At 28.8% G+C, this 24,468-nt stretch overlaps 2 protein-coding genes across 11 annotated transcripts in view; one reads left to right on the top strand and one right to left on the bottom strand.

Annotated features, from left to right (window-relative positions):
• Positions 1 to 15: 15 nt before the first annotated feature.
• LOC105257430 (uncharacterized MFS-type transporter C09D4.1-like) lies at positions 16 to 13,319 on the bottom strand. 4 transcript variants are annotated; one of them, XM_025408754.1, is made up of 9 exons: positions 13,270 to 13,319; positions 11,009 to 11,126; positions 6,369 to 6,590; positions 5,674 to 5,898; positions 3,529 to 3,670; positions 2,883 to 3,088; positions 2,611 to 2,714; positions 2,053 to 2,163; positions 16 to 739 (listed from the first exon to the last, which is right to left on the bottom strand). In XM_025408754.1, exons 2-9 carry the CDS (start codon positions 11,087 to 11,089, stop codon positions 478 to 480), a joined length of 1,353 nt encoding a protein of 450 aa, XP_025264539.1. In that variant the 5' UTR covers positions 11,090 to 11,126; positions 13,270 to 13,319; the 3' UTR covers positions 16 to 477. The 4 variants fall into 4 exon arrangements, with proteins under 4 accessions (XP_025264539.1, XP_025264538.1, XP_025264536.1 ...); XM_025408753.1 differs by lacking the exon at positions 13,270 to 13,319 and adding an exon at positions 7,170 to 7,359 and having other exon boundaries at positions 11,009 to 11,073; XM_025408751.1 differs by lacking the exons at positions 11,009 to 11,126; positions 13,270 to 13,319 and adding exons at positions 7,170 to 7,359; positions 8,784 to 9,032.
• A 1,687-nt stretch (positions 13,320 to 15,006) lies between these two features.
• LOC105257421 overlaps positions 15,007 to 24,468 on the top strand; it is a 41,834-nt gene continuing 32,372 nt past the window's right edge. Inside the window, exon 1 of one of the 7 annotated variants that reach the window (XM_011268021.3) lies at positions 15,007 to 15,332. In XM_011268021.3, the coding sequence (XP_011266323.1) occupies positions 15,253 to 15,332 (80 nt within the window). In that variant the 5' untranslated portion in view covers positions 15,007 to 15,252. Of the gene's footprint in view, positions 15,333 to 18,723; positions 18,966 to 24,468 lie in introns of those variants that run through there. The other 6 variants (XM_011268022.3, XM_011268025.3, XM_011268024.3 and 3 more) reach the window with 6 other exon arrangements.

The following is a 24,468-nucleotide window of genomic DNA, read 5'->3' as shown; positions in this document are numbered from 1 at the left end:
TTTGACATATTTTTTTTCATTGATATATATATTTTTTTTTCTTTGACTCTTCAACAAATCTGGCTATTAAATCTTTTCACATAAAATTGGACCATTATTTCTAAAGACATCTTTCTAACACATTCTTCTAGATATTCCTAATTTTCAAGTTTTCTAGTACTTAGATAATAAGCAGCAAGTCTTGAAAAATAAACATCTGAGAATCTTACGAAAAATAACAATATTTTTCTTATCGTAGTATGCAACTAGTCTTTTTTAGAATTCCTAGTTTCGGGGAAGATATATTTTCCCTCGTTAGGTACGCGTGACTCAGAGAAACGGCGCTACTCTTGGCGCATATAGTATGTACTCATGTGAGGAATAAATTAAGTCCCAAATGGACTATAACGACGTGTTGCGGGGAAAATTGTCGAGGCGGAAATCGCTCGTACCAAGCTATTCATCGCTGATTGTTACATTTGACTGCTATTTGGATTATCAAACCTTCGCGTTCTGGCGTCTCAGATCGTTGGGTATTATGATCGTGAGCAAGATGCCAATTCCAAGTGCGATGCACATCGCAATATTTGCCCATAAATCGCCCCATTTTCCAAGCAAAAAACCGTAGAGCATCGTGAAGATGATGCCGAAGACTTGCACCACCGCGTTCAACAGACCCGCTGCCGTTCCTTCCGGTTCCGGATATGTAAGCTCAGCAGCGAACTCAAAACCGACCGGTAGATAACCGGTAATGAAGAAGCTAGAAACAGATTTTAAAAAATTCTAAGTTAAAGACGACGGTTATCTATCGAATGCGCGAATTTTTAAGGAAGAAACAATGGATTTTAATAAGAAAATTTTAATTTTAATAAAAGATCAAAATGTAACACCAAAAGAGTTAAATTGGGGAGTCAATGTTTACTAGAAGTTAAAAAAATAATCAAAGGATTGTTGGAAATAATAATCGACCAAACTAGCCAGAAATTTTATATTTATTGTTTACGACGTTGCGACCATTTGGTTGTGATCCTTTTCAAGTAAATACTGGAATATAACAATTAAACAATTAGATCTTTTAACGGTTTGAATAACGAATACACACATGTATTAAATGTGAACAATTAGAGTACATACGGATTAAATGACAGATATAAATCATAATGTTGTAAAATGCACAAGTCACATTTGCACGATCATTATATCTTAATAAATTTAAAATCAAGAGGTAAAAACAATGTATCGGCGTGAGACTTCGTCAACGAACTGAGTGTCAAATAAAAAATAACAAACTACACGACCTTTATTATTTTGTCGTAGATGTTGTTTAAATTATTCGTGTCTTTCTGTAGGTTGATTAAATTATTGAATTTTTTAATATAAAACATTTCAGCAATTTCTCTCTTTCGTACATATTCTTCATTGTGTAAAATATTAGGTGAATTTGACTGGTCGAAACCTAATATTTTACACAATGAAAAATATGTACGAAAGAGAGAAATTGCTGAAATGTTTTATATTAAAAAATTCAATAATTTAACCAACTTACAGAAAGACACGGATAGTTTAAATATCATCTACGACAAAATAATAAAGGTCGTTTGTTATTTTTTATTTGACACTCAGTTCGTTGACCATGTCTCACGCCGACACATTGTTTTTACCTCTCGATTTTAAATTTATTAAGATATAATGATCGTGCAAACATGACTTGTGCATTTTACAACACACACACATTATGATTTATATCTGCCATATGATCCGTATGTACTCTAATTGTTCACATTTAGTGCGTGTGTGTACTCGTTGTTCAAATCGTTAAAAGATCTAATTGTTTAATTGTTATATTTCAGTATTTACTTGAAAAGAATCACAACCATATGGTCGAAACGTCGTAAACAATAAACATAAAATTTCTAGTTTGGTCAATTATTATTTCCAACCTTTGATTAATTGACTAGCGATATTAAGATAACTTATATTATAAAAAAATAATGTTAAATATGTTACTAAGAATAAAATATTTCTTCTAAAAAGTTTTTGCGAATGATATAATAAATGTAATCTAAATTTTACCCCAAGATGCCGGCCGTGATGTAGATAACATATATCCCATTGTTATCCAGTGTAACAGTAAAGATTATCATTCCTATGAAACAGCATAGATAGACTGCTAGCGTAGTCTCCCTAAAAATTTACAGATTCTCCTTGTCTTTTTAATCTTTTAATAGAGTTTAATTCATATCATTCGATTAATAATCTATTTGATGAATTATTTGAAAAATATAAGATCTTATCTCTTGATAAGATAATTTTTATCATAAACTTAATTTACTGAGTTGAGAAAAAATCGAGGTAAATTGTTAAATTACAACAATTATCTATCGGTTACGCGCATGAAAAGGATAATGAATTTCTTTGAGATAGAACTGTTTAACAAAATCTGGCATCAAAGTATAAAGCGTTTTATAGCAAATCAAATTAAATTGAAATCAATGTTTATAAATTAAAAAACGCCTATCGTGAAAATCGTAATAATATTGCTATTGTTAAAATAATACTAATTTTGAATAAAATGATATATTGTTGAATAGTAACCATGACTCGCTCTCTTCGTAGAATCTGATTACTCACTTGAACTTGTGTGTTTTATCTAATATAACACCGCATATAACAGAGCTCAACATCCCGGTGCAAATTATCGTTAAGCCGATACGACCAACGTCCTCTTCATGTCCCTGAGAGGAATAAAAATAGCAAATTCTATCATTTTTCAGAGACTCAAAAAAAATTCACATAAAATTGAAATACATAATATTAATAATTTTAACAATTTTTGTATAAGATAGAATCCAAAAAAATCAAAGAAAACGAGAATTTGTAATTTTTTGGAGGAAAATACATACCGGGAAATATTTGAGAATAACTTGATTTAGCAGGGTGCTTATGGCGTAAAGGACGGCGATATTGATGCCATAGCTGACTAAAAGCAAAACATAACCGATATTGGTGAGCAGCTTTTTAATAGAACGTGAAAATGTCTCATTTCTGATGTTCTCCCTTTGCACAACTTGAGCAGAGCTAGGTGGAAAAGGCGGTGCCGACTTGAAAACTATAAATTATACTAGTTTCAATTAAGCGATAAAAGAAAATGTGATTTGACAATAAAATTTCGAAGCTGATTAAGGGGGTTAAACTTGACGAAATATATTATTTGCTCTGAAATATATCTTTCTGACGAAATATCATTTATAAAATATAATGTATGATATTTTGTAAGAAAATTATCTGTAGAAATATTTTTTATTTATTATAAAATATCTTTTTAATTATAAAATTTAATTAAAAAATTATATAAAATTATTTCTTTTATATTCTTGTTTTTCGGCAATCTTATTGCAACGAAAGATTCAAATCATTAAATCATCGAAATATGGTTCATATTAATTATCACTTGTGAGTAAAATATTTTTTATTAAATTTTTCAGCTTCGAAATTTTATTTTATTCGATTACTATACAACTATACGATATAAATGGAAGCTATACGTACAAAATAATATAAGAACTAGCACGAGCGTCGTGAGACCCGCAACGATATAGAACATAAGTCGCAATCCCTTTTCGATGTTGCAAATATCGTTGCTGTTGGGCACTAACATCGGTGGAAATAGGAAACCAATGGCTATACCCAGCTGCAACAGAAAGTCAAGGGATAAATGCCCGATAAGAAGTTGTTTTCGAATTCCAGGAAAAAGATTTTGAAAGAAATATTTGCTCTGTTCAATCTTTTCCGGTTGAAGTATACATAACAATGCTTATCTTGGAGACGTTCATCGTATACTCGTATTTATAACAAACAAAATTAATATCGCTCGTATTTTCATCATATTTTTACAAGTTTACTTATCTGTTATCAAAGCGGAACGTTTTCCTTTTCAACTGTTGAGAAACAAATCATATCTGTTTATGGGTTAATGAAATGTATTTCAAAAGAAAACGCCTCTTCTCTCAATGAAAATTATATTTGAAAAGAAACTATATTCATTTTTTCAATAATACGAAAGAAAATGTGAATTTTATATTTTTTAGTTAAATTGTAAAAATTTTAAGGGGAAAAATAAAAAAAAGGGATCCTTTCTCTTTTCTGAAAATTTGCACTTCTAGAGTTGGCGTGATTTAAAGTCCCACGATAAAGTGCTTCAAACTTCTTTCATCAAATCGATATAATTAAAGCGCGATAAAAATCGTCTTCTCCGATAAAACGCGAATACGATAGCTGATAAAATGATAGCGGTTGTCCACAGTCCGCACCTAGGATCAATTGAATCCGATATAGGGCGAGCCCCCTGCCCCCTGCCCCCTTCATCTCATCCGTCCGCCCCCGCATAGAAACTGCCGATCTGTCTGTCGTGGTAGCGAAATTAATCGTGGGTGTCCACTTGGACTCGGTTTCCCACCTAATCACAGTCGCAATTTAAATATCCCGAAGCACCCTTCGTCGATTAGCGAATACTCCAGACTGTCACTTCCGTTACTCCGTGCGAGAGTCCAATTCTCGTTTACCTACACGTGCAGCGACACGTGTCGCTGTAACAATTGAGTGCCTTCTCAATGTCGTTTTCGAAACAAAGTGGTAATGTTACGTTTAATGGAAAATAAGTCTAATATAATAATACGGACAGTTTACCTTATGAATGATAATTCTTACAATTGTTCAAACGATGATAATACAGGCCTGTGAAATTTTAGGTTTGGCTAGTTACAAAAAGTAGAGTAGGTGAATTTGATAAATTTTTTTGATGCTGAAAACGAATCTGACAGCAAAATTCCTCCAGCACGTCAGAAATTCGCAACACAATTAAATATGAGAATTGAACTTATTATATGTGTAGTAATAATCATGAACAATGCAAAAGTTTTTAAAAAAATTTTTAATGTTCCGTTAATGCATCGTTCTTTCCGATTGAAATTGTGTCAAATTAAATTGAATTACACTTCGTTGAATAAAAATGCATGCAGATATGCAATAAATTTGAAAGTTATTAATTTGGAACAAGAGAAATGTCAAGATATCCAATTATTTCACAACAATTATTTTGCAATCTGTATAGACGAGAGAAATAATTTGAATTCTTAATATCCATAACGCGCTGAGTAAATTTATTTATGTCATCATTGAATTACATCGATTATCTATTATCATTCACTCTTGATCCGTGCAATCAGAAGTAATTTTATTACGTCAATTAAAATGATGTTTCTTTTTGCTCTATAAAGTTAATACGTTGTAGATAGATAATGCATTACTCTTTACATTGTAATTCTTTCATTCTTCTTACGAAGATATTTGTACAAAGATAACGAAAGAAAAAGAGATAGAGAGAGAGATTTGTACAAAATTAATTTCTTATATTATTAAAAAAAATAGTATTTTCTTACATTATTAAAAAATAATAATAATTATTAATATAATTTTTTTAATTATTTTGATTTTTAAATTTTTAAATTTTAAAAATACATTTTTAATATAATTAAAGACACAAAAATAAAAGTAACGTTGTAACGAATATATAATAAAAAAAATTAATTAAAAAATATTACAAAATGTAAGTTATCAAATTTTCTCGAAACATCGAATTCAAGTTCCATTCTGAAGAACATATTTTAATGATACGTACATAAGATATTTACGTACCTGATTGCCGAAGACACCGATGCTACAGGCACTACTAACTTGATCAGGCCCAAACCAAACAGCGGCCAATCGGGCTGGAACTGACAGAATGAAGGTTTGACTTACTGCCACCAGAGTTTGGCCGAGGAACGTGATCCAGAAGCGATCGGTAGCTATGCTGAATACCTTTATCCAGGAACCGAGGGCGTTTCCGAGCGCCCCGAAGATCACGGCGTATCTGAGGCCCTAAAATCCCATCCCCATCCCCGGTAATTTAGATGTTAATAAGAGGGAATCTGCTGATACTATGCGAAATGAAATTTGATCGATCAGCATCAACGATTACTTGAAAAGCTATCCTGTTGATGTCCCGATTGTATCCAAACTCGTTTATTCGAATGTAAAATTGTTTATTCTAAATGGGCAGAAATGTCATCGTTCTCGATGATGAGATAAGGTGCTATACATATACTACAAGTTCTTAATAAATTATGCAAACTTTATGTTTCCTCATGATTCGCTATTGTATCTAGAAAAATCAGACGAATCAGGAAGTTCAATTTTTTGAAATTTATTGCCGCTTTTTAATAATTTAACAATCAACTAGATGAGAAGAAAAATGGCTTGTAAAGAAAACGATTGTACGATAATTTCTAAACATAGTATAAGTCTCCAATATATTCCGTTCTACTCTACCTAATAAAATTATTACTTACGAATTTATCGAGCAGATAACTGGCGGGAAATATCAATGGTATATATGTTATCATAAATATCATGCTTGTCATGTCTATCAGAAAACTCGAGACATTGTAATAGTGCATTACGATGTTCGCTATAACACTGTATTGGAGCCACTGCATGGAGTTGCTCGCGCTATACAATACGAAGAGAACAAGCATCAGCCATCTTTTCTTGTAAATTTTAATCTCCAGGTCCTGTAATTAATGACATCCATTCTCGATTTTTTATATAATATACTGATTATCTAAATATTGTTACGTAAAATTTAGCGGCGTTATGAGCCTTTTGTTATCGAAAGATCAAAAACTATGAAGATATAATCATAGCTCATTATGTATTATTATATATCAAAAACAATATTAAATTATGTATGTTGTATTTTTGTACATATTATTATAGATAAAAATGACATTGAAGCATTTTTCAGACAGTTTCATTTAAGGAAATGCAGGATTATATCAAATTGTCTTCTCTATAGAATCTCGTGATATTTTCTCGAAAAAATCCACTTCTTTTTTAAAAATATGATCTTGAAAGAGAAAATAACAGGAATTTAAAAGAAAAATTTTAATTGCATGTATCACATAAATTAAAACTTAATAATCTGAGATTTAAATAATTAATAGCTCACTGAAATAAAAGCTAAATATATCACGTCAACTCGAAGCGAAGACTCTTTTATTAATTTTCCTTTTTTCTTTGTTTGTTCTTAATTTTCTTTGTTCTAAATTGTCTTTGTTTGCTCAAATTTATTCGATAACAGAATTATTCACCTGTGTCGGTTGCATACCGCCTTCAATGGTCTTTATATAATCGCCAGAGGCTTTTCCCACTTTTTCAGATACTTGCGTTCGTTCCGACTCCATGATCAATATTAAATATATTAACGAGATTAAACCGAGTGATATTGTCAGAAGACGGATCAATACGGTTTTCCTCCTTTCATTAACACGGCTTTATTTCCTAAAATCCAAACAAGTATTGATTTTATTTCGTATATTTGGAGCGTATTTCTCAGGTATAAATACTTTGATAGAAGCACAAAATTAATATAATAAAAAAAATACAAATATTTAAATTTTTTAGAATATTTTTTGAATATTGAAAGCAAGATGTTGATATTTGATTTAATAGATAGTGTTTAAAAAAAATATTTCAATAATATATATTATTAAAATATTTTTTTTAAACACTATCTATTTTTATCGTGTTGCATAGAAACCGTAATTCCTATGAAAGAACCGGAAATTAATCCGCAATTCAGAGATTTCTGAGATATGATGTATAGATTACATGATAATGATAATTATCATGTAATCTATGCAGCAAAATTACTCATAAGCTGTTCCAACGTGTATTATACAATACATATACGCTAATACGAGTGTTTATATGTGTGCACGATCCTTGTACTACGTAACCGGAAGCTTCTACGTTTAAAAACGTAATTAAAATAGACTGATATGAATCAACGCTGAGCATTTTTTTTATTCCACAAAATATTCAAAATTGTATTTTCATTGTTTACCTTCTTCAACATTACGGATATCAGATTAAAATATTATGTTACGAATTTTAATCATCACTCTGTTGATATTGTAATCACAGATTGTCGACGAAAAATAACTATAATCTATGATATTTTGCGAAGTTTCGGAGATTATGATCGACTTTTAAAAGATAACTGTTATTAAAATCTTAACAGCAATGCACTTGTTCAAAATTAATATTTTTCTCAATAGAATAATTTAAATATTATTTAAATTGAAACATACATTAAATTGAAATAAATATATTTATACATAAAATATTTTGAGCCTCATAATTTTGCTTTTATTTATATATAATATTAATATATATCGTAAAATAAAATTGAATATTAATTTTATTAATAATTATTAAATAGTACAAAGAGGAAAATGAAAAGGCTCACATATATATAAATCGAAACGTAGAGACAAAAACGAATCAATTAAGATATATATATATATATATATATATATATATATATATATATATAATATATAGAATGTATGTGATGCAAGAGTCTTTCTCTATTAATGAATATTGATAAAATTTCTTCTTCACAACAATGAAATTTTTATGAAACTTGAAATTATTTGTCATTTTACATAAACAATATTATATATATATATAATGTACAAAAATTTCAATTTAAATTTAAAAAGTACTAAAATTTTAATTTGCGATCGATGAAATCATAACAATGAAATTTTTATGAAACTTGAAATTATTTGTCATTTTACATAAACAATATTATATATAATGTACAACAATTTCAATTTAAATTTAAAGAACACTAAAATTTTAATTTGCGATCGAGAGACTACGAAATATTCAAATATTTGAAATATACATAAACATACGTTCGTCAATCTCCTTATTATCACGAAATTAATCACGAATACTCGAAATATCTTTTTCGATTGCTTTTTCCAGACGAGTGACTCACGATCGCTCCTTCATCGCGCTATCCGTCACGAATGTCCCTTGGCGCGTCGTGTACTATGTTACATCGGTCTGTCACGTCTCATCGAGAGCATGTCGATAACGTGGATGACGGGAGAGCTACTCGCGCTGTCGCGGAACGTCAGACGTAAACTAAGTGTATCGGGAATTCCGCAAGGGCGTCCTTTCTACCGCTCGACCAAATGCCTCTCTCTCTCGTCGTCCCCTTCCCCAACATCGCGCGTAATCGCGCGTAAAAATATTTACACGCACACAGGTGCACAGGCCAATATCTATACGTGCAACAGCTACGCGCGCATCTATCAATGGCTGGATATCGTTGACGAATGCGCCGTCGCAATGCTAGTCATTCACGAGTGTCCGAGGAGAATTGCCATCCTCCAGGATGTTATTGTTCGTGGAAACTCGAAAGAAATAAGAAAAAATTGCACGAAATTGCCGTGACATTAAGTCAGGAGTTTGCAATTCAAGCAACCTGTTTCTCTGACAGCAATGCAATTTTGCTACTGAAGAGTGACGAATTTTAATTAAAAATCCGATTAAAGTAATTGAAGCTAACAAAGTATTTATCGATTACTTATGACCACGATTGTGAAGCAAGAGAATCGAGTTTAATAAACTTAGAATTTATCGGAAATGGTTTATACGTAAATATGTTTTTTTTATGATTAAGAATTTTAGATTAAAAAAAGAGATTTATTTTCGAAATAAATTGAACTTTGACTTTCTTATTCGTCATAAAGTGACTTTTGCATGATATGGACAGTTAATTTGCATTATAATTTCGCGCTAAAGAAAAGATTATTCGAAAGATTATTCGAAAGATTATTCAATGGATGCAACATACTGTTGTTTTATTCTTGATCGACTTAGCAAATAAATTCAAAAGAAATGTTTGTCATAATACTTTTCGATGTTTTTCATCACGCACGAAATTTTTATATTTATAACAATAAAAAAACTGCAACTAATTTTCGTCTAATTAGGCAGTTTATTCTTACGTGTATTTTAAATACACATGTAAAGACGAAATAGTATACGTTTATTTTATCAACGTTGTATGTAGAATGATAGTAACTCTGAATCATTGCTTCACTCAAAAATTTTCTCTATCTCGGAAAATTTTCGAAGAGAAATGTGAATTACGTAAATTTCCAATATCATGTTGTTATTTTCCGATAATTTAGTTTCTTTCCGATATATCATGGATTTTATATTTTATATTTTTCTCTTTAAACATACATCTATAATAATATAATATACATCTATAATAATATAAGATTTAATAATCATCATCGAATGCCGAATAACCTTTCCACAAGTTGCATTCAAATATTAATTCATTTAAATATAATTTAATTTAATTAATAGGTAATTAATGAGAATGTTTTGATGAAATTCACAACAATCATGTGCAAATAAATTATATCAATACCAAATTAATAAAATTAAATTTATCCAATACATTCCAAATCATTAATATAACAAAAAAATTAATAGACTACTATTTGTGTATTTGTTAAAAAACATTAAAAATTTCATATTGAACAAGTTAAAAATATTACGTACTAAGCTACCATGTTATCAGCAGCATGCAAACCGCACAAAGTAAGTTTTGCAATGCAAATGACATATAGAGAGTCAACACTTCGAGTTTCAAAATTAGAAAATGACGATTTTGTTTTATGATAATACATTAGAGCTCCTTTTTTATATAATATTACGTACAAAAAAATGTAATATTATATACCTAAAAAAAATATTTATATATATTTTCCTGCCATTTAAACCGATTTAATTTCGAGAATAACTTCTTTATAATGTATTTTATTTATATATTTCAATGTTATATTTCAATTTTAATAAATAATAACATATTATTAATATCATAGGACTCAACAATATAATTTGAATATTTAATATTAAAATATAATTTGAATATTTGTGATATATATATATGTGAAATTATACTTTCGTAATTGAAAGTTTTTCTTGTCAGACGATTCCAAAATCTACCAAGTAAAAACATCGGTGTAAGATTAATTTTTTCTATTTACATTATTAGACATTGAGAATTCATGTCAAACTATATCGATTTGAGAATTCTCGTCTATTGTCTTACCTGCCAAGAAATCGGTGTCAAAATATTGGATTCCTCTCGAAGACTTTGGATCTCGTTCATTAGAACCGAATTTTGCTTCATTTTCAATTTTAATTTATTGCAAACACACGAAAATTTTCTTGAAACGCAAGTTTAACAAAATTAAAACAAATGATTATAAACAAAGATGATCATTGACAGAAAGATCGTTAATGAAGTGCGATGATGCTAACTTTTGAACAGCCAAAACTGCTGATATTTCTCAACTTCTCAAATATCGGTCTCTTTTTAATCAGCAAAAAGTCGGCGAAAAGCTACGCGTTTATATCATGGCCGTTGAAAAAGAAAGAGAAAAAATCTTTTTAATTTGATGACATATTATGTAAAATTGAAACAGTAAAATTGAAGAAAAAAATCAGTAACGTTAAACACGAGATGTGAACGCAGACTGAGGTCTTCTAGCGATAACTAGACAAGTAATGAAGCCGATAATTGGGAAATATCATTCTACGCATGAATAAATACCACATGATTTACGATCACACTATAATGATAATTAATAGAATACTCATTCCATGTATGTTTAAAGAACAAATTTATTTGCCGAAATATATATTAAGCCAGTATAATAGACACGAATGTTAATGATGCAAGTTTCATCTTTTTCTATAAATTGTAAGGTATTTTTGGATATAAGGATATTTTGAATCTGATAATTTTTAAATGTAATAATTAATAATTAGAGCAATTTTCATTACGTGAAACATATTTATGTGTATGATATAGATTTTTTATTATACTTTTCCAATAAAAATATAATGTTTTTTTATCATACAAGGATTCATATAGATAATTATTTGATTAATTGAAGAGGCAGAATATATACATTAATTATTAATTTTCTAATTATTAATTGCTTTTGATATAAAGAAGAAAAATACATTAATATTGCATCATATTATATTATTCTGTGAAATACTTCAATCTTTTTTTAAATTATGTTTATTTTGAATAATTTATATTATATGTTAAGATATATATATTTAGATATATATATATTTAGATATTAACTAAAAAATTTATATTATACATAGATTCATTATTTAATTTCCAGAATGCGTAGAATTTTTGTTTTTTAATAAAATAATCAAAACTATTTTAAGCAAAATGAAAAATTGGGTGCCACAAATGTGGCAATTAAAGTATCTTACAACTATGACAAATTATAATTTCTCGCAGCAGCAGCGAAGCATCTGGTAGATAATCATCTCGAGATAATAGCGTACCACCTATCACGTGAACTCGTACCCTCTCATGCAGAAGAGCTGCTAATACGATAATGGGACATATGATATTTTCACATTATGACAGCATATGAAAAGCATCGTTCTACATTTTACAAGACTTCAATCGACAATACAAACACCGAACAAACATTGTAAAATAAAGTGACGTTATGTTGACAATGTTTAATATTAGCAAATGGACCTATTCATCACCTATTCATTTTTGCATCAGCAGTTTGCGACGTGATAATTACACTTTTTATCTTTGTCTTTAAACATCACTACTCACGCGTTTAAATAAAAGTGTTTAAAGAATCTAATTATAGAAACTAAGAGAATCATTTTTTTTATTATTATTTATATTTATAGTTATATATAAATTGAATTGAATATTCATCATTTGATAAACAAGAAAAAGAATTTAAAAATAAAATAATTCTAAAATAATTTCTCGGTAAAAGCAATGATCATCAAATCAAAGCAATTAATCGAGAGAGAAAGAAATATCTTTAAATATAAAAATATGAAAATTAAAAATATAAAAATATAAAAATATAAAAATATAAAAATTAAAAATGTAAAAATTACGATAATTTGATTAATTCCTTTGACAGATAGATTTTTGTAGACAAAGTGCCATTGGACTGTCTCATATATATGAATGTTTACCTTAAGATTAAAAAATTTAGATTTACTTAAAATGTAATGCAATTGAGATACGAAAACCTTCAACATGCTCAATACCGTGATAATTCAACCGCAACAAATGACTGGACCTTCAACATGCAAATGCAGTTTAATAATATGAATTGGACACGCATGCACTAATGTCATTTTTTGATATTAAATCGATAATAAAATACAAAAATTACAAGGTTCTGCTCTTTTTACGTGATATTTTACATTGTATTTTTTTTATACAAAAAAATCTGTATAAACGTGCGTTTCTGCAAATCGGCGATTGATGGATTAAACATTAATGAGGCACAAAATTACGCTATTTTGAGGCACTGTAAATGTGAAAGTCCAGGGCTCCCACAGGTGAAAACACGTCACTGTAATTCACGTGCTTCACGTATCACGATGAAGCAAATATTGCATGAACTGGCAAAGACGAGCTTTCCTAACTCGCGGAAAAATTGTCTGCAAGACTGCAGAATCGAGACTAGTCGGATCTTATCGTTAACACCGGACGGATACACGCAAGACAAGTGTATGTGGGTGTAATTCTCGGGAGATATTATTATTCGTGCGGGAAAGAGAACGATTGTGCTTTCTTGTCTCTAAAATTTATGAACGTTTGCTCTCTTTCTATCTTCTTCCACGAGGGAGATAAATGTGTGAGGAAAAGATCCCGTGCAGAAAAAGTGACAGTGAATAGAGAGAAGTGAAGTACATTTTAGCGATAGAAAAGTAAAATTCATATTGCGTATTTTTCAAGATTTGTGATGAAAGTTGAAAAAGTTTCTCATAAATTTGTGAATTTACAAAATTCTTCTTCACTTCAAAGCTGAATTAGAAATGCTAAGTGATTAATATTACATAATTAATTAAAGTTGATTATTGTTACACAATTGATTAAAGTACTAATTAGTGTTACATAATTTCAAAGAACTGATTTAACTCTAAGTAACAAACAAATAATAAGCTTCTTGCATCTGTATCTTTCATTTTATCTGATACGAAATTATACATTGAATATCATAAAGAGAATATGATTAATAATCGACATAACATTTTACTTCACTCTGCGATTTTTAAAGTGCAATGAATGTTGTATACATAAAAATTTTAAATAGAATATAAATTATATATAATAATATTGAGAAATTTGGAATTATGTAACACATTTAATTTTTATTTAAAAATTTTTCAAATATTTTAATTTTATGAAATTTTTTTAGTTTCCTGTATTATTGAATTCGGCCAATATCGGAAAAGATATGTACAATAAGAATGCTATTATTTCTCTCTTTCAAAGGTCACGAAAAATCGATGGGAATTAAATATACGACAGATGGCATTCCGCTCTTTAAAAATAGATCTGTACATTTAATTATCAAGAAGAAAGATTGTCACGTTATTTCTAGCTTGCAATACTATTTGCTTATGTTCTGATTTTTACCATTAAAAAAAGTTTCGCGCATTCCAGTAATGCACAAATTCTCTAAAATATACATGATTTGAAAATTCAATTCCACAAAATTTACTTTTTTGTTGTAATTTTTGCTGAATTACTATAAAAAAATTCTAAAGTATAAACTGCATAAGGTACGAAAAATAATATATATTAACGAAACATTTAAAAATCTTACATTAAATTATAAAAATATAAATATATAATAAAATAATATTTCATACAAATATGATAACTTAAGAATTATTATATAAGAAAATAAAAATAAAAATATCTACTTTGGCTTAATTCTAAATATATTAAATTAAAATTAAATTAAATTAAATTAAAAATTGAAATCATATGAAACTAAATACAACTGAATATATAGAAAGTAATCGTTTAACATTTGATAAAAATAAACTTTAAAGGAATAAATTATAAAGATGCCATATTTTCAACAAACACTTGCGTATAATAAATTACAGTTCAAAGATGACAACATCTTTCGGAGCACGTCCTTGTTCACCTGGCAATGAGCAATGATGATGCTAATCGCTTCGAAATGTTTCTGCACACTTCGCGCTACGTCGAATGTTATCGATTATATCGATATATGTATGCCGCTTACGTCCATAAGATATCGTGAAAAACGCAACAGTCGATCAAAGTGCGTACTTCGAATCACATCTCAGAAATATCTGCTCGCTTTTAAAAAGAAAAGTATTGACATAAGACATTTATCTTTGCATCTTCGAAGAAAAAACGTTCTTTCATTTACGTTTTCGTTGAATTATATTGAAATATATTGAATTAGGTTTTCGAGTTTGCTAAACTTCTAGTTTTCAAAGGGAAAAAAAAACATGATCGTCTCGCCCAGTATTGGTTTATTGATGGTTGGAGTGGCTTCTGGTGTTTTTCTTTTCATTGGCCTCCGAGTAAAGTAAGTAATATATTTTAAAGATTATCAATTGATGTTGTTTTTAAGATATTGATTCTTTAGATTAAAAAGTTGAAAGAACTTGTTTATGCCAAAGTTCTCATTTTTTTGAATTTTTATTCCTTCAGGACTACTGCATTTTTTTAAATTGTAGATACTTGGAATAAATTCTTGAGTTATGACGAAAGAATCTGCAAATTTCTAAACTTTAAAAACTTTAAAAACTTTAAAATTTTTTCAACGTGTCTTAATATTAGATCTATAATTTTTAATTATTTTTAAAAGTTTGTACAAAAAAATTTCAATTTTTTTTTCTTCGAAAATTCTAAAATTTTTTCGAATCTAGATAGTTTTTCTAAAGTAAAGTATGATGGACATTTATTTTTCTTCTAATTTTTTCATTTGTTTTTTCTTTTGTTATATTAAATTTTTTTTTATTTTTTTTTTAAATAAAAACTGTATCCAGGAATTCCAAGATTATCAACGATAGATGGATTTACGCTTATCGCACACGTATCTATCGTATTAATGTCTAAGCTTTTTTTATGACTCTTCAAAAGAAAGCCTGTATTGTCTCACGATAACCTTAAGCGCTATTGGTTCTAACATCGTAAACATCACTAGAAAAACTCGATTACATTCTAACTAATTTACAATTGTTTTTTACATTTAACTTTTTTGTATTTAAAATTAAACAAATGTCATCATATTCTCTTATATTGAAAAAAGGAAGAATAAATCTTCACATATTTTTTATTTTATCAGACGCAGAGTTTTATTAATTGCATATCGATAAAGTTATCTATCGATGTTGGACTATTATATAATATTTTTTGAAACCATTTGATTAGTGATGCAGCAAATTGGAATAGTTTATTTTGCATTAGAATAAAAAACGCTTGGTTTATTAATTCAAAGCATAAATCGATACCGAAACAAATATCTGCGGTATTATAAGATGACAAGAAAGCATTGTGTTGTCCACTGTTGCCCCAGATTAAAAATTAATTTCATCTCCAGCATATCACTACTAATAATAGAAGTAGTACTGTAAAATGACGTAGACTTTCTTCTATTGTTAGATTCTCGATATTTTCTTATATTTGGATTATGTCTGAAAAGGACATATGCTATTTTTTTATGAGTTTTTTTATTATATTTAAAAATGTACACGTGTACTCGACTGAAATAAAGTGTGTTCTTATAGAACAAGTTATTTCTACTACTATATTACTGTAGACAAAATAAGATTAATCTCTTTCTCTAAATTATCGTTGTAAAAATAATAAAGATCTGAATATTTAAAATTATTAGACGCAACTGCAATCTATTATAATTTTTATTTAATATTTGATCAAAAGTCATATAATATGAATCCTTAACAAATTATTATTAATAAAATTTATTAATTTTAAGATCGAAAATTATATATATATATATAATTATAAATAATATATATATATATATATATATAATTTTAATATAATTTTATAATACAATATATATATATATATATATATATATATATATACAGTAAGTCTATCTAGTATTATATATATATATATATATATATATATATATATATATATATATACAGTAAGTCATCCACCCCAATAACTTTCTTATTTTTGATTGTAGAATTAAATGTTTCGAAAAGTTGTTTGACTTGAAGGGGAACATAAGATGATGCTATTGGTTTGACCTTAGATAATTGTTGAAAATGTAAAATTGTTTGAAACATGAAGATCACCTTTAATTTTTTAAATAAAACCCCCTATTTCTTATTGATTATTTTTATAATTTATTTCGAGAGCTCTTCAAAACACTATAATAAAGTATTTTTTCATTGAGTATTTTCCGAGTTATAAATAATTTCTTAATTTTACATAAACCATAAAATAAAAATTCTAATAAAATATTCATTTTTTAATTATCTTACCTTAATACTTTTAGGTACAAAATAATAAGAGCAATCAATATGTGTAAAGAAAATAATTATAATGTAATAATTATTTCTAAGAAAAAATATATAATTTGCAATTAACAATTACATATTTTTTTTTAAACTTTTATCTAAAACATTTGTTTCTACAATCAAAAATAAGAAAATTATATATAATTTAATAATTTTCGAAAAATAATCACACCTTTTACTTTGCTTACAAACATCATTTATTATGCAATATTTCAAATAATCTATTTCCAATTCGCGTTTCTTTATCTGAATCAGTGATTTATCTTTCTTATATACATTTTACCTGGATTGTTACCTATTTTCGTCTTATCTTATCTAACCGCGTGTACATACTATCGGCGCACTTTTTCTTGGCATTACGCGACCGCGACGGAGAGAATGTTGCGTGTAAATAGCCAGCCGGGGATATCGCGATCTCATCAGACGAGCCCGTTTAGGTTCGCGCGACGTTACCGGAAGCGCCTACGACGCGGTGATGTATCGACGACGTATCGATGACGTATCGATATGTGTGAACGAGAAAAAGAACGGAGACGAAGAAGAGAAACAGAGAGAGAGGGAAGGAAAAGAAGCATTATTAATTAAGGATGCACGTGGTGGTCCGGGGCGTGGAACACGTCAACGGCGAAACGTTAGCATTACACAATGACCGACCGGCGTGGCACGTATCGAACGAACAATGGATGCAACGGCGCGTAGGGGAACCGGAAGCGCCGTATAGGAACCGAACACTCGGGGATCCGTGCGCACCAATCTGACGCTCTCTTCCATTGTCGAGATACTCGTTGTCGCGGATAGTCGGTCATTCTCGGTGTAAAACACTAACTGTGAATCCTCCTCGAGTGAGCTCCGAAAGGTGCGAAGATGTTAACCCTTTAGTTCTCCACTTGATCAATGCAGCAGTTGATTGGATTCTCCACTACGATATAATCAAGAGACGAAGTTTCGATTTTACGATGCTTAGAATTGATTTTCTATCAAATTAGAGATAGGATGATCGATTGTAATTCGACGATTAATCGGATCTTCTGGTTCACATCATTCGACATCGATGAGATCGATAAAGTTCCCATTCGACTCTACGTGAAACTAAGCTTCTGCGAAGTTAGAAATCCGTTTTGTTATCTGCTTAAAGAGCAGTAAAGTAAAGGAACCGACAAACTTGATGCTACGTGCGTTATTCGTCGTTTCTGCAACAACTAAGACCGATGAAACTTCTCAACGTTGGAAATTAATTTTCTGTAAATTGCGAATTATTGTCTATTATAAGAGCAATAAAGAACAACATCCTCGAATATAAGAATCACACAATTAAAGATAATACCACTGTATGAAACCTCGGAATTTTTCATGTCACTTCGAATAAAGAAAGATAAATTTTCGATTGCAAGTCGCAACCGAAATAACGCTAACAAAATAAAGTAAAATATAGAAAGAAATATAGAAAGTGTACTATAATAGAAAACTTGTACATTTTTGACGAGCAATAAAGCCGGAGAAACAGCGACGATAAACAGAATAGTTCATCGTCCGTTACTTTTACTCGATGACAATAGCGCGAAACATTCGCGTTGATGTTCATTGTGAGATCGATTTGAAGCTAAACGACAGATGAAACATTTCTTTCTAAGGATCCTTTGCGGGAGAAAGCGAGAGAAACGGTAAGTGAGAACAGTGACTAGGTCTCAATAATTATAGTGTGTCTGCAAAATTATATTAATGAAGTGTTAAGTTTTTATTCGTTATATACTAAATATTTAATAGAAATAGATATACTAGATATAATATACTAGATATTTAATAGAAATAGAAGACATACACTAATACCAGATAATAGAATACATATACTAGATAATAGATATAAACGAAAGAAATTCTTACGAAAGATCAAATTCATGAATAAATTACTATTTCTCATTATATTCTACATTCACTGTACATTTTTAGGCAAGACATTTTTCGAAAAAAAAAAAAACCAATAAGATGAAATTAAAAATATTAAAAATCAACTAAGAAATCTTAAAATGCAATTTCAAAATTATTTCATGTTTCCATTTTTATTTTAGATTTATTTCATTTTTATTTCTTATAAATTGATATATCACAAGATTAATATATCAATTGTAACATATTTTATCTGCTTTATTAAAAACTAGTAAGAGATTTAATCAAAAAATGATTTACAAATTCATAACAAAAATTACATATATTTCTTTACGATTTTCTTTACGTAATTCACATCTCATTTAACGAGAAAAGTGGGAGTGTTCTCTTCTGATTTTGATGAGTTTTGAATATGTTCTAGTTTAAGTTAAAATAAAAGACATTTTTAATAAGATAAAATTTTAAAATTTACATTATAGCAAAACTTAAAAAATATATAACGCCAAATTCAACCATATATGATTTCCTTTTTCGAAAACGCATTTTTTAAATTATGATTCTATCATATATTATTGAATTTAGCGTTATAAAATTTTCAAAAATTAGAAGAATGAGAGAGATTTCGAAAAACATTAACACATTTTTGAAAAATCTGATTGCATTGTTACAAAGTATTAAAAACTATAAAATTTTTATTTAAAACCTTTCTTATTGTTTCAATGATATTCACTCAGAAATATAAAAATCGATGTCTTTCAAGGAGATATTTTATATCCTTGGTCATATGAATACAAATAAAAAAATATGTATTTCTTATTTTGATCTAAACTACAACATATGCAAAGTTCATCAAAATCGGCGGAGGGGAATAGTTCTCAACATTTCCCTTGTAAGATGTTTCATAGAAATATTCTTGTCTTATCCCTAAAAATTTTAGAGTATTATGTACATAAAAAATCAATTATATATATATATATATATATATATAATATATAATATTATAATATTATATTATATTTATATAATAATAATTTATTTTTATAATAATAATTATAATAATAATTAATATAATATTTATATAATATATATAATATATAATATTATATATATATATATATATATATATATATATATATATACACACACATACACATACATACAAACATACATACAAACATATATACACACATACACATACATAGAAACATATATATTAATATATCATATCACATTATATTAATTAAGGATTCGTTAAATAATGATATGGATAATGCAATGTTGTGAGGTTATTAAAAGCAGTTATTATATAATACAAAATAAAGAGTTACACGCGAGATTACGTAATCAGATTACAGCAATCCGATGAAGCTACAAATTCTCATACGCGGAGAAATGAGGAAATGATTGAGGTATACAAATCTTTTGCTAAATAAACTCGATTTCGTAATGATTATTTAATCATTTAATATAAATCATACTTTATTAATGATAATGGTAAATTTAAAATTAAAATTTTAAAAAAGAAAAAACTATATTTTTTTGTACGGAATATATGTATATATGACTTATTCATGTATTTAAATTCATTTATTTCATAATATATGTATGCAACGGAGAAAAGACTAAACAATAATCTCAAATCTATAAAAGAATTGAATATTTATTGAAAAAATGTAATCTTTTTTTCTATTATAATATTATAATTCCTATTATAATATTATAATATTATAATTCCTATTATAATATTATAATATTATAATTCCAATTTAATAATTTTTAAAAATACAATTTATTCAATGAATTATTTTCAAATTATTATATTACCAGCTTATACTGTGTTTATTTAAGTAGATAAAAATACTAACTATTTTCAAAAGAAAATTTTAAAAGTGAAATATTTTGTAATAGAAATAAATAAATAAATAAATATATATATATATATATATATATATAATATAATAAAAAATATTTTCTCAGACATTCATCGTCCTTCGGTAATAAAAAAATAAAATAAATTTATAATAAAATAATTTAAAATAAATTTATTAATTAACGAATATTCGATAGAAAGTTATTCTCTAACGCAAACTCTAATTTTAACTGTATACATTAAACATTTATTAATATTTATCTTAGTAATCTCAACAAAAAATACAAGTGAGATTACATATCTAACATATGTACAACATATGTAACATATGTACAACATATGTAACATATGTACAACATATGTAACATATGTATGTTAAAATGGAGGATTGTCATAAAAATGTATAAATGAATGTATCAAAAAATATATAAATTAATGCATATTACAAATTAACACTTTCATTATCGAAAATTTATGCAGTAGAAGTTCTATGTAATTTTTAATTACATTTTTAATACAATTTTTAATTATATTTTTCTTACAGTAAGAACTTTAGACAGAAAATAAGATGTTAATCTTTAATTCACTTTTTAATACGATAAAAATATTTTTCAAAGAACGGAACTTTGTTCTCTTCGAAAAAAACAGAGAAGAAACTGAAGAATTAAATGTATATAATACTTTTTTCCCTCTATACTAAAAATTAATTCAAACTCATGTGATTATGTTCCTCATGATTAATTATCTTAAAGTTACCTTGAAATTTTGATTATTAATTATCTTGAAGTCTGGGATATACATATATCGTGAACTTTCGATGTTACATCATCTCATATTTTCATGAACCAAGCGACATGAATTGGCGACATTTTGAGGAAGAAATAAGAACCAGCGATTCTTTTGATTCTGTCTGATCGAATGTTTGGAGCGGTCGCCGAAATTCAGTGAAAGTCTCCATCAAACACGGGTCACCGATTGAAGGGAGAGAAAAAGAGAGACAGAAAGAGAAAGACAGAAACGAAGCAAGAGAAAGGGAATACATCGCGGCGAATGTAACAAAGACGGAGATTCCTACCATCGGCAGAAACCGGCGCGTATAACCGCGCGATTCTGAGTTTCCCCGGCCAACGACAGTTCACTGTCACTTTCGAGCCGACAGTCCGATACGAGGATACGATCGTGCCGGTTCTCTGCGGCGCGTCTGGTCCACAGAAATGGCATGCCGAGCGAGTTAACACGTCTGCGGTCTGACCGCGTGCCAAACTCGCATTTCCGTCAACAACATCATCGAGGATGCGATTCGAATCGCAACTTTCTAAAAAAAACTCAGATTGAAACGATCCTCTAGAGAACGGTGAAGATTCAGAAGTGCCTGGTTCAGAGTATTAAAAAATCAAGCTGGACGTTGGAAGAAAGTATTGAGCAGCGATTGTGAATTACAAGGTACAGGGAACCAGCAAGACCAAATGATCCGAGAAGAGTGGAGAGAAGAAAAGGACTAAATAAGAAGAAAAGATCGCTTAAAGATCACTTGGACGAATAAAAAAATACGCGAGAGAAGAGATACAAAGAAGAAAATATTCGATTGTAAGAAGTTGCCAGGAAAAAATAGCTCGAAATAGCTTTTAAGTTTTCGCAAGATGGCAATATTACAGCACGAGTTTGGGGTTTGTTAGGATAAAAGAAGATAAATCGAAGTGAAAGGAAGAAGAAATCGTAGGCGTTGAATAGAGAGGATTATCTAAAGTGATTGACGCATGAGAAGTAACGAGAAAAGAAATCTTTCAAAAGGTTTCATAAAATCATAATGCGATCATGAATTGACCGATGCAGATTAGAGAAGAAACAAGATCAATTAAATAGAAAAAAACAAGGATCGTGGGAATCTATTATTCGAGTAATTCAATCGAGAAGATCAGCCAAGCTTATCGGAACTTTTGGAACAACGCGAAGATCTGATATCTTGTGAGAACAGAAGGGATTACAAAGAAGATATATCTACTAGGGGAAGCTAACAAAGACAGCTGATTAAGAGGATCACTTGAGGAAGATGCACGAGACATAAGAAGAGGAAAATATCGTGAAATCCAAGAAAGAGTCAGTGGAATCTAGGATACGTGACAATAAAAAAAAATCAACATCGATCAAAGAGAAAGTCGAGAAGTTTAATTGACTAAATCAGCTGAAAGAATTTAAGAAGTATAATGGGACAAAAAGATAATCTAATCCTATAAAAAATCACAAATCACCGGTTAAGATAATTACAAGGATAAAAAAGTGGAGTACAGACTCGAGATAAAAGAGAGAGGCGAAAAGATAAAAATCAACAATTCGTCTTTAAAAAAAACCAACAATTTAATTAAAAACATAATTTGAAGAAATTAAAGAGCGGAAAATATCAAAAACGAAAGAAGTAACGAGGAAAATTAAACAGAAGGATAAAATTCGAGAAAGCAAAAGTGAAAGGCTAAGTAGATTATCGGTTTCGTTAAAAAAAATTAAGATTTTATAACTTGAAAGAGCTGTCATACGTCTGTTAAATTAAAATATTACATCCAACATATAATTTCCGCGCTTATATAACTTTTGCTAGACATTTACGTTTCTTACATTGAACTACACGCGTGCTCATGTCTATGAATAAATAAAACACTACAGATATAGAAATATAATTGTGCTCGTTACATAAGGACAACGTAACTTGCGATTGGAAAGCCAGGTCGCGATCGCGTAACTGGCGAAATTGGAACGCGAATTGCGCGAGCAGATTCGCAGCCAGACGTCGCGGATTTGTGGAAATGCGGGTGACTAGGACGAAAAAGTCGTCGGAGAAAGCGAGGATCGCGGACTAGTTGTAAAATCACTGCATCCGACATTACGAATGCGAAATTAAAACCGGAAATTTTCGCATTTTAATTGCAACTCTAATTAGCTGCAAGTCATCGTATTTGGTTCAAAGTACAATCTCAGTAATGGAATCGCCGAAGCTGGTTGAATCAATGACGATCGGAACTAATCGTTATAAACTCTTTGTTTCGAATTAATACTTCTAATTAATTATAATTTAGAAAAAAAATTTACATTGTAAAAAGTTGGAGAAAAGTTGGATCACGTTTGACAATTGTAATTGATTGTAAAATTATCATTTTAAATTAATAGTGCTATGATTAGAAAAGGAAGAGAAATATCTAAATCGGAGTAAAATTCTTACGCCAACATTGGTTGAAACTACTCGTGATTAATCTTACGATCCATATTTTATTTGTAATTTATATTATAACATATATCATTATATAGAAAATAAATAATAATTGTTAAGGAAGAAAGGACCAAGTGTTAACGGGAAGACGAGTGTTGCTTTCGCAAGAAAACGCGTTCCGCAATCAGCAACATGCTGATTTACGTCTTCA

Source organism: Camponotus floridanus, unplaced genomic scaffold, assembly GCF_003227725.1.
Source record: "Camponotus floridanus strain SB8 unplaced genomic scaffold, Cflo_v7.5 scaffold23, whole genome shotgun sequence".
NCBI classification, from domain to species: Eukaryota; Metazoa; Arthropoda; class Insecta; order Hymenoptera; family Formicidae; genus Camponotus; species Camponotus floridanus.
The sequence above is the reverse complement of the archived record's forward strand: the minus strand, read 5'-3'. Positions and strand labels throughout refer to the sequence as shown.

Coding starts and splice junctions, on each gene's coding strand:
- LOC105257430 (XM_025408753.1), bottom strand. CDS start 7,262: ATGGAGTCGGAACGAACGCAAGTATCTGAAAAAGTGGGAAAAGCCTCT. Junction 3,089..3,528: donor GCTAGTTCTTATATTATTTT/GTACGTATAGCT, acceptor TATAATTTATAG/TTTTCAAGTCGGCACCGCCT. Junction 740..2,052: donor ATCACGGCCGGCATCTTGGG/GTAAAATTTAGA, acceptor ATCTGTTTCTAG/CTTCTTCATTACCGGTTATC.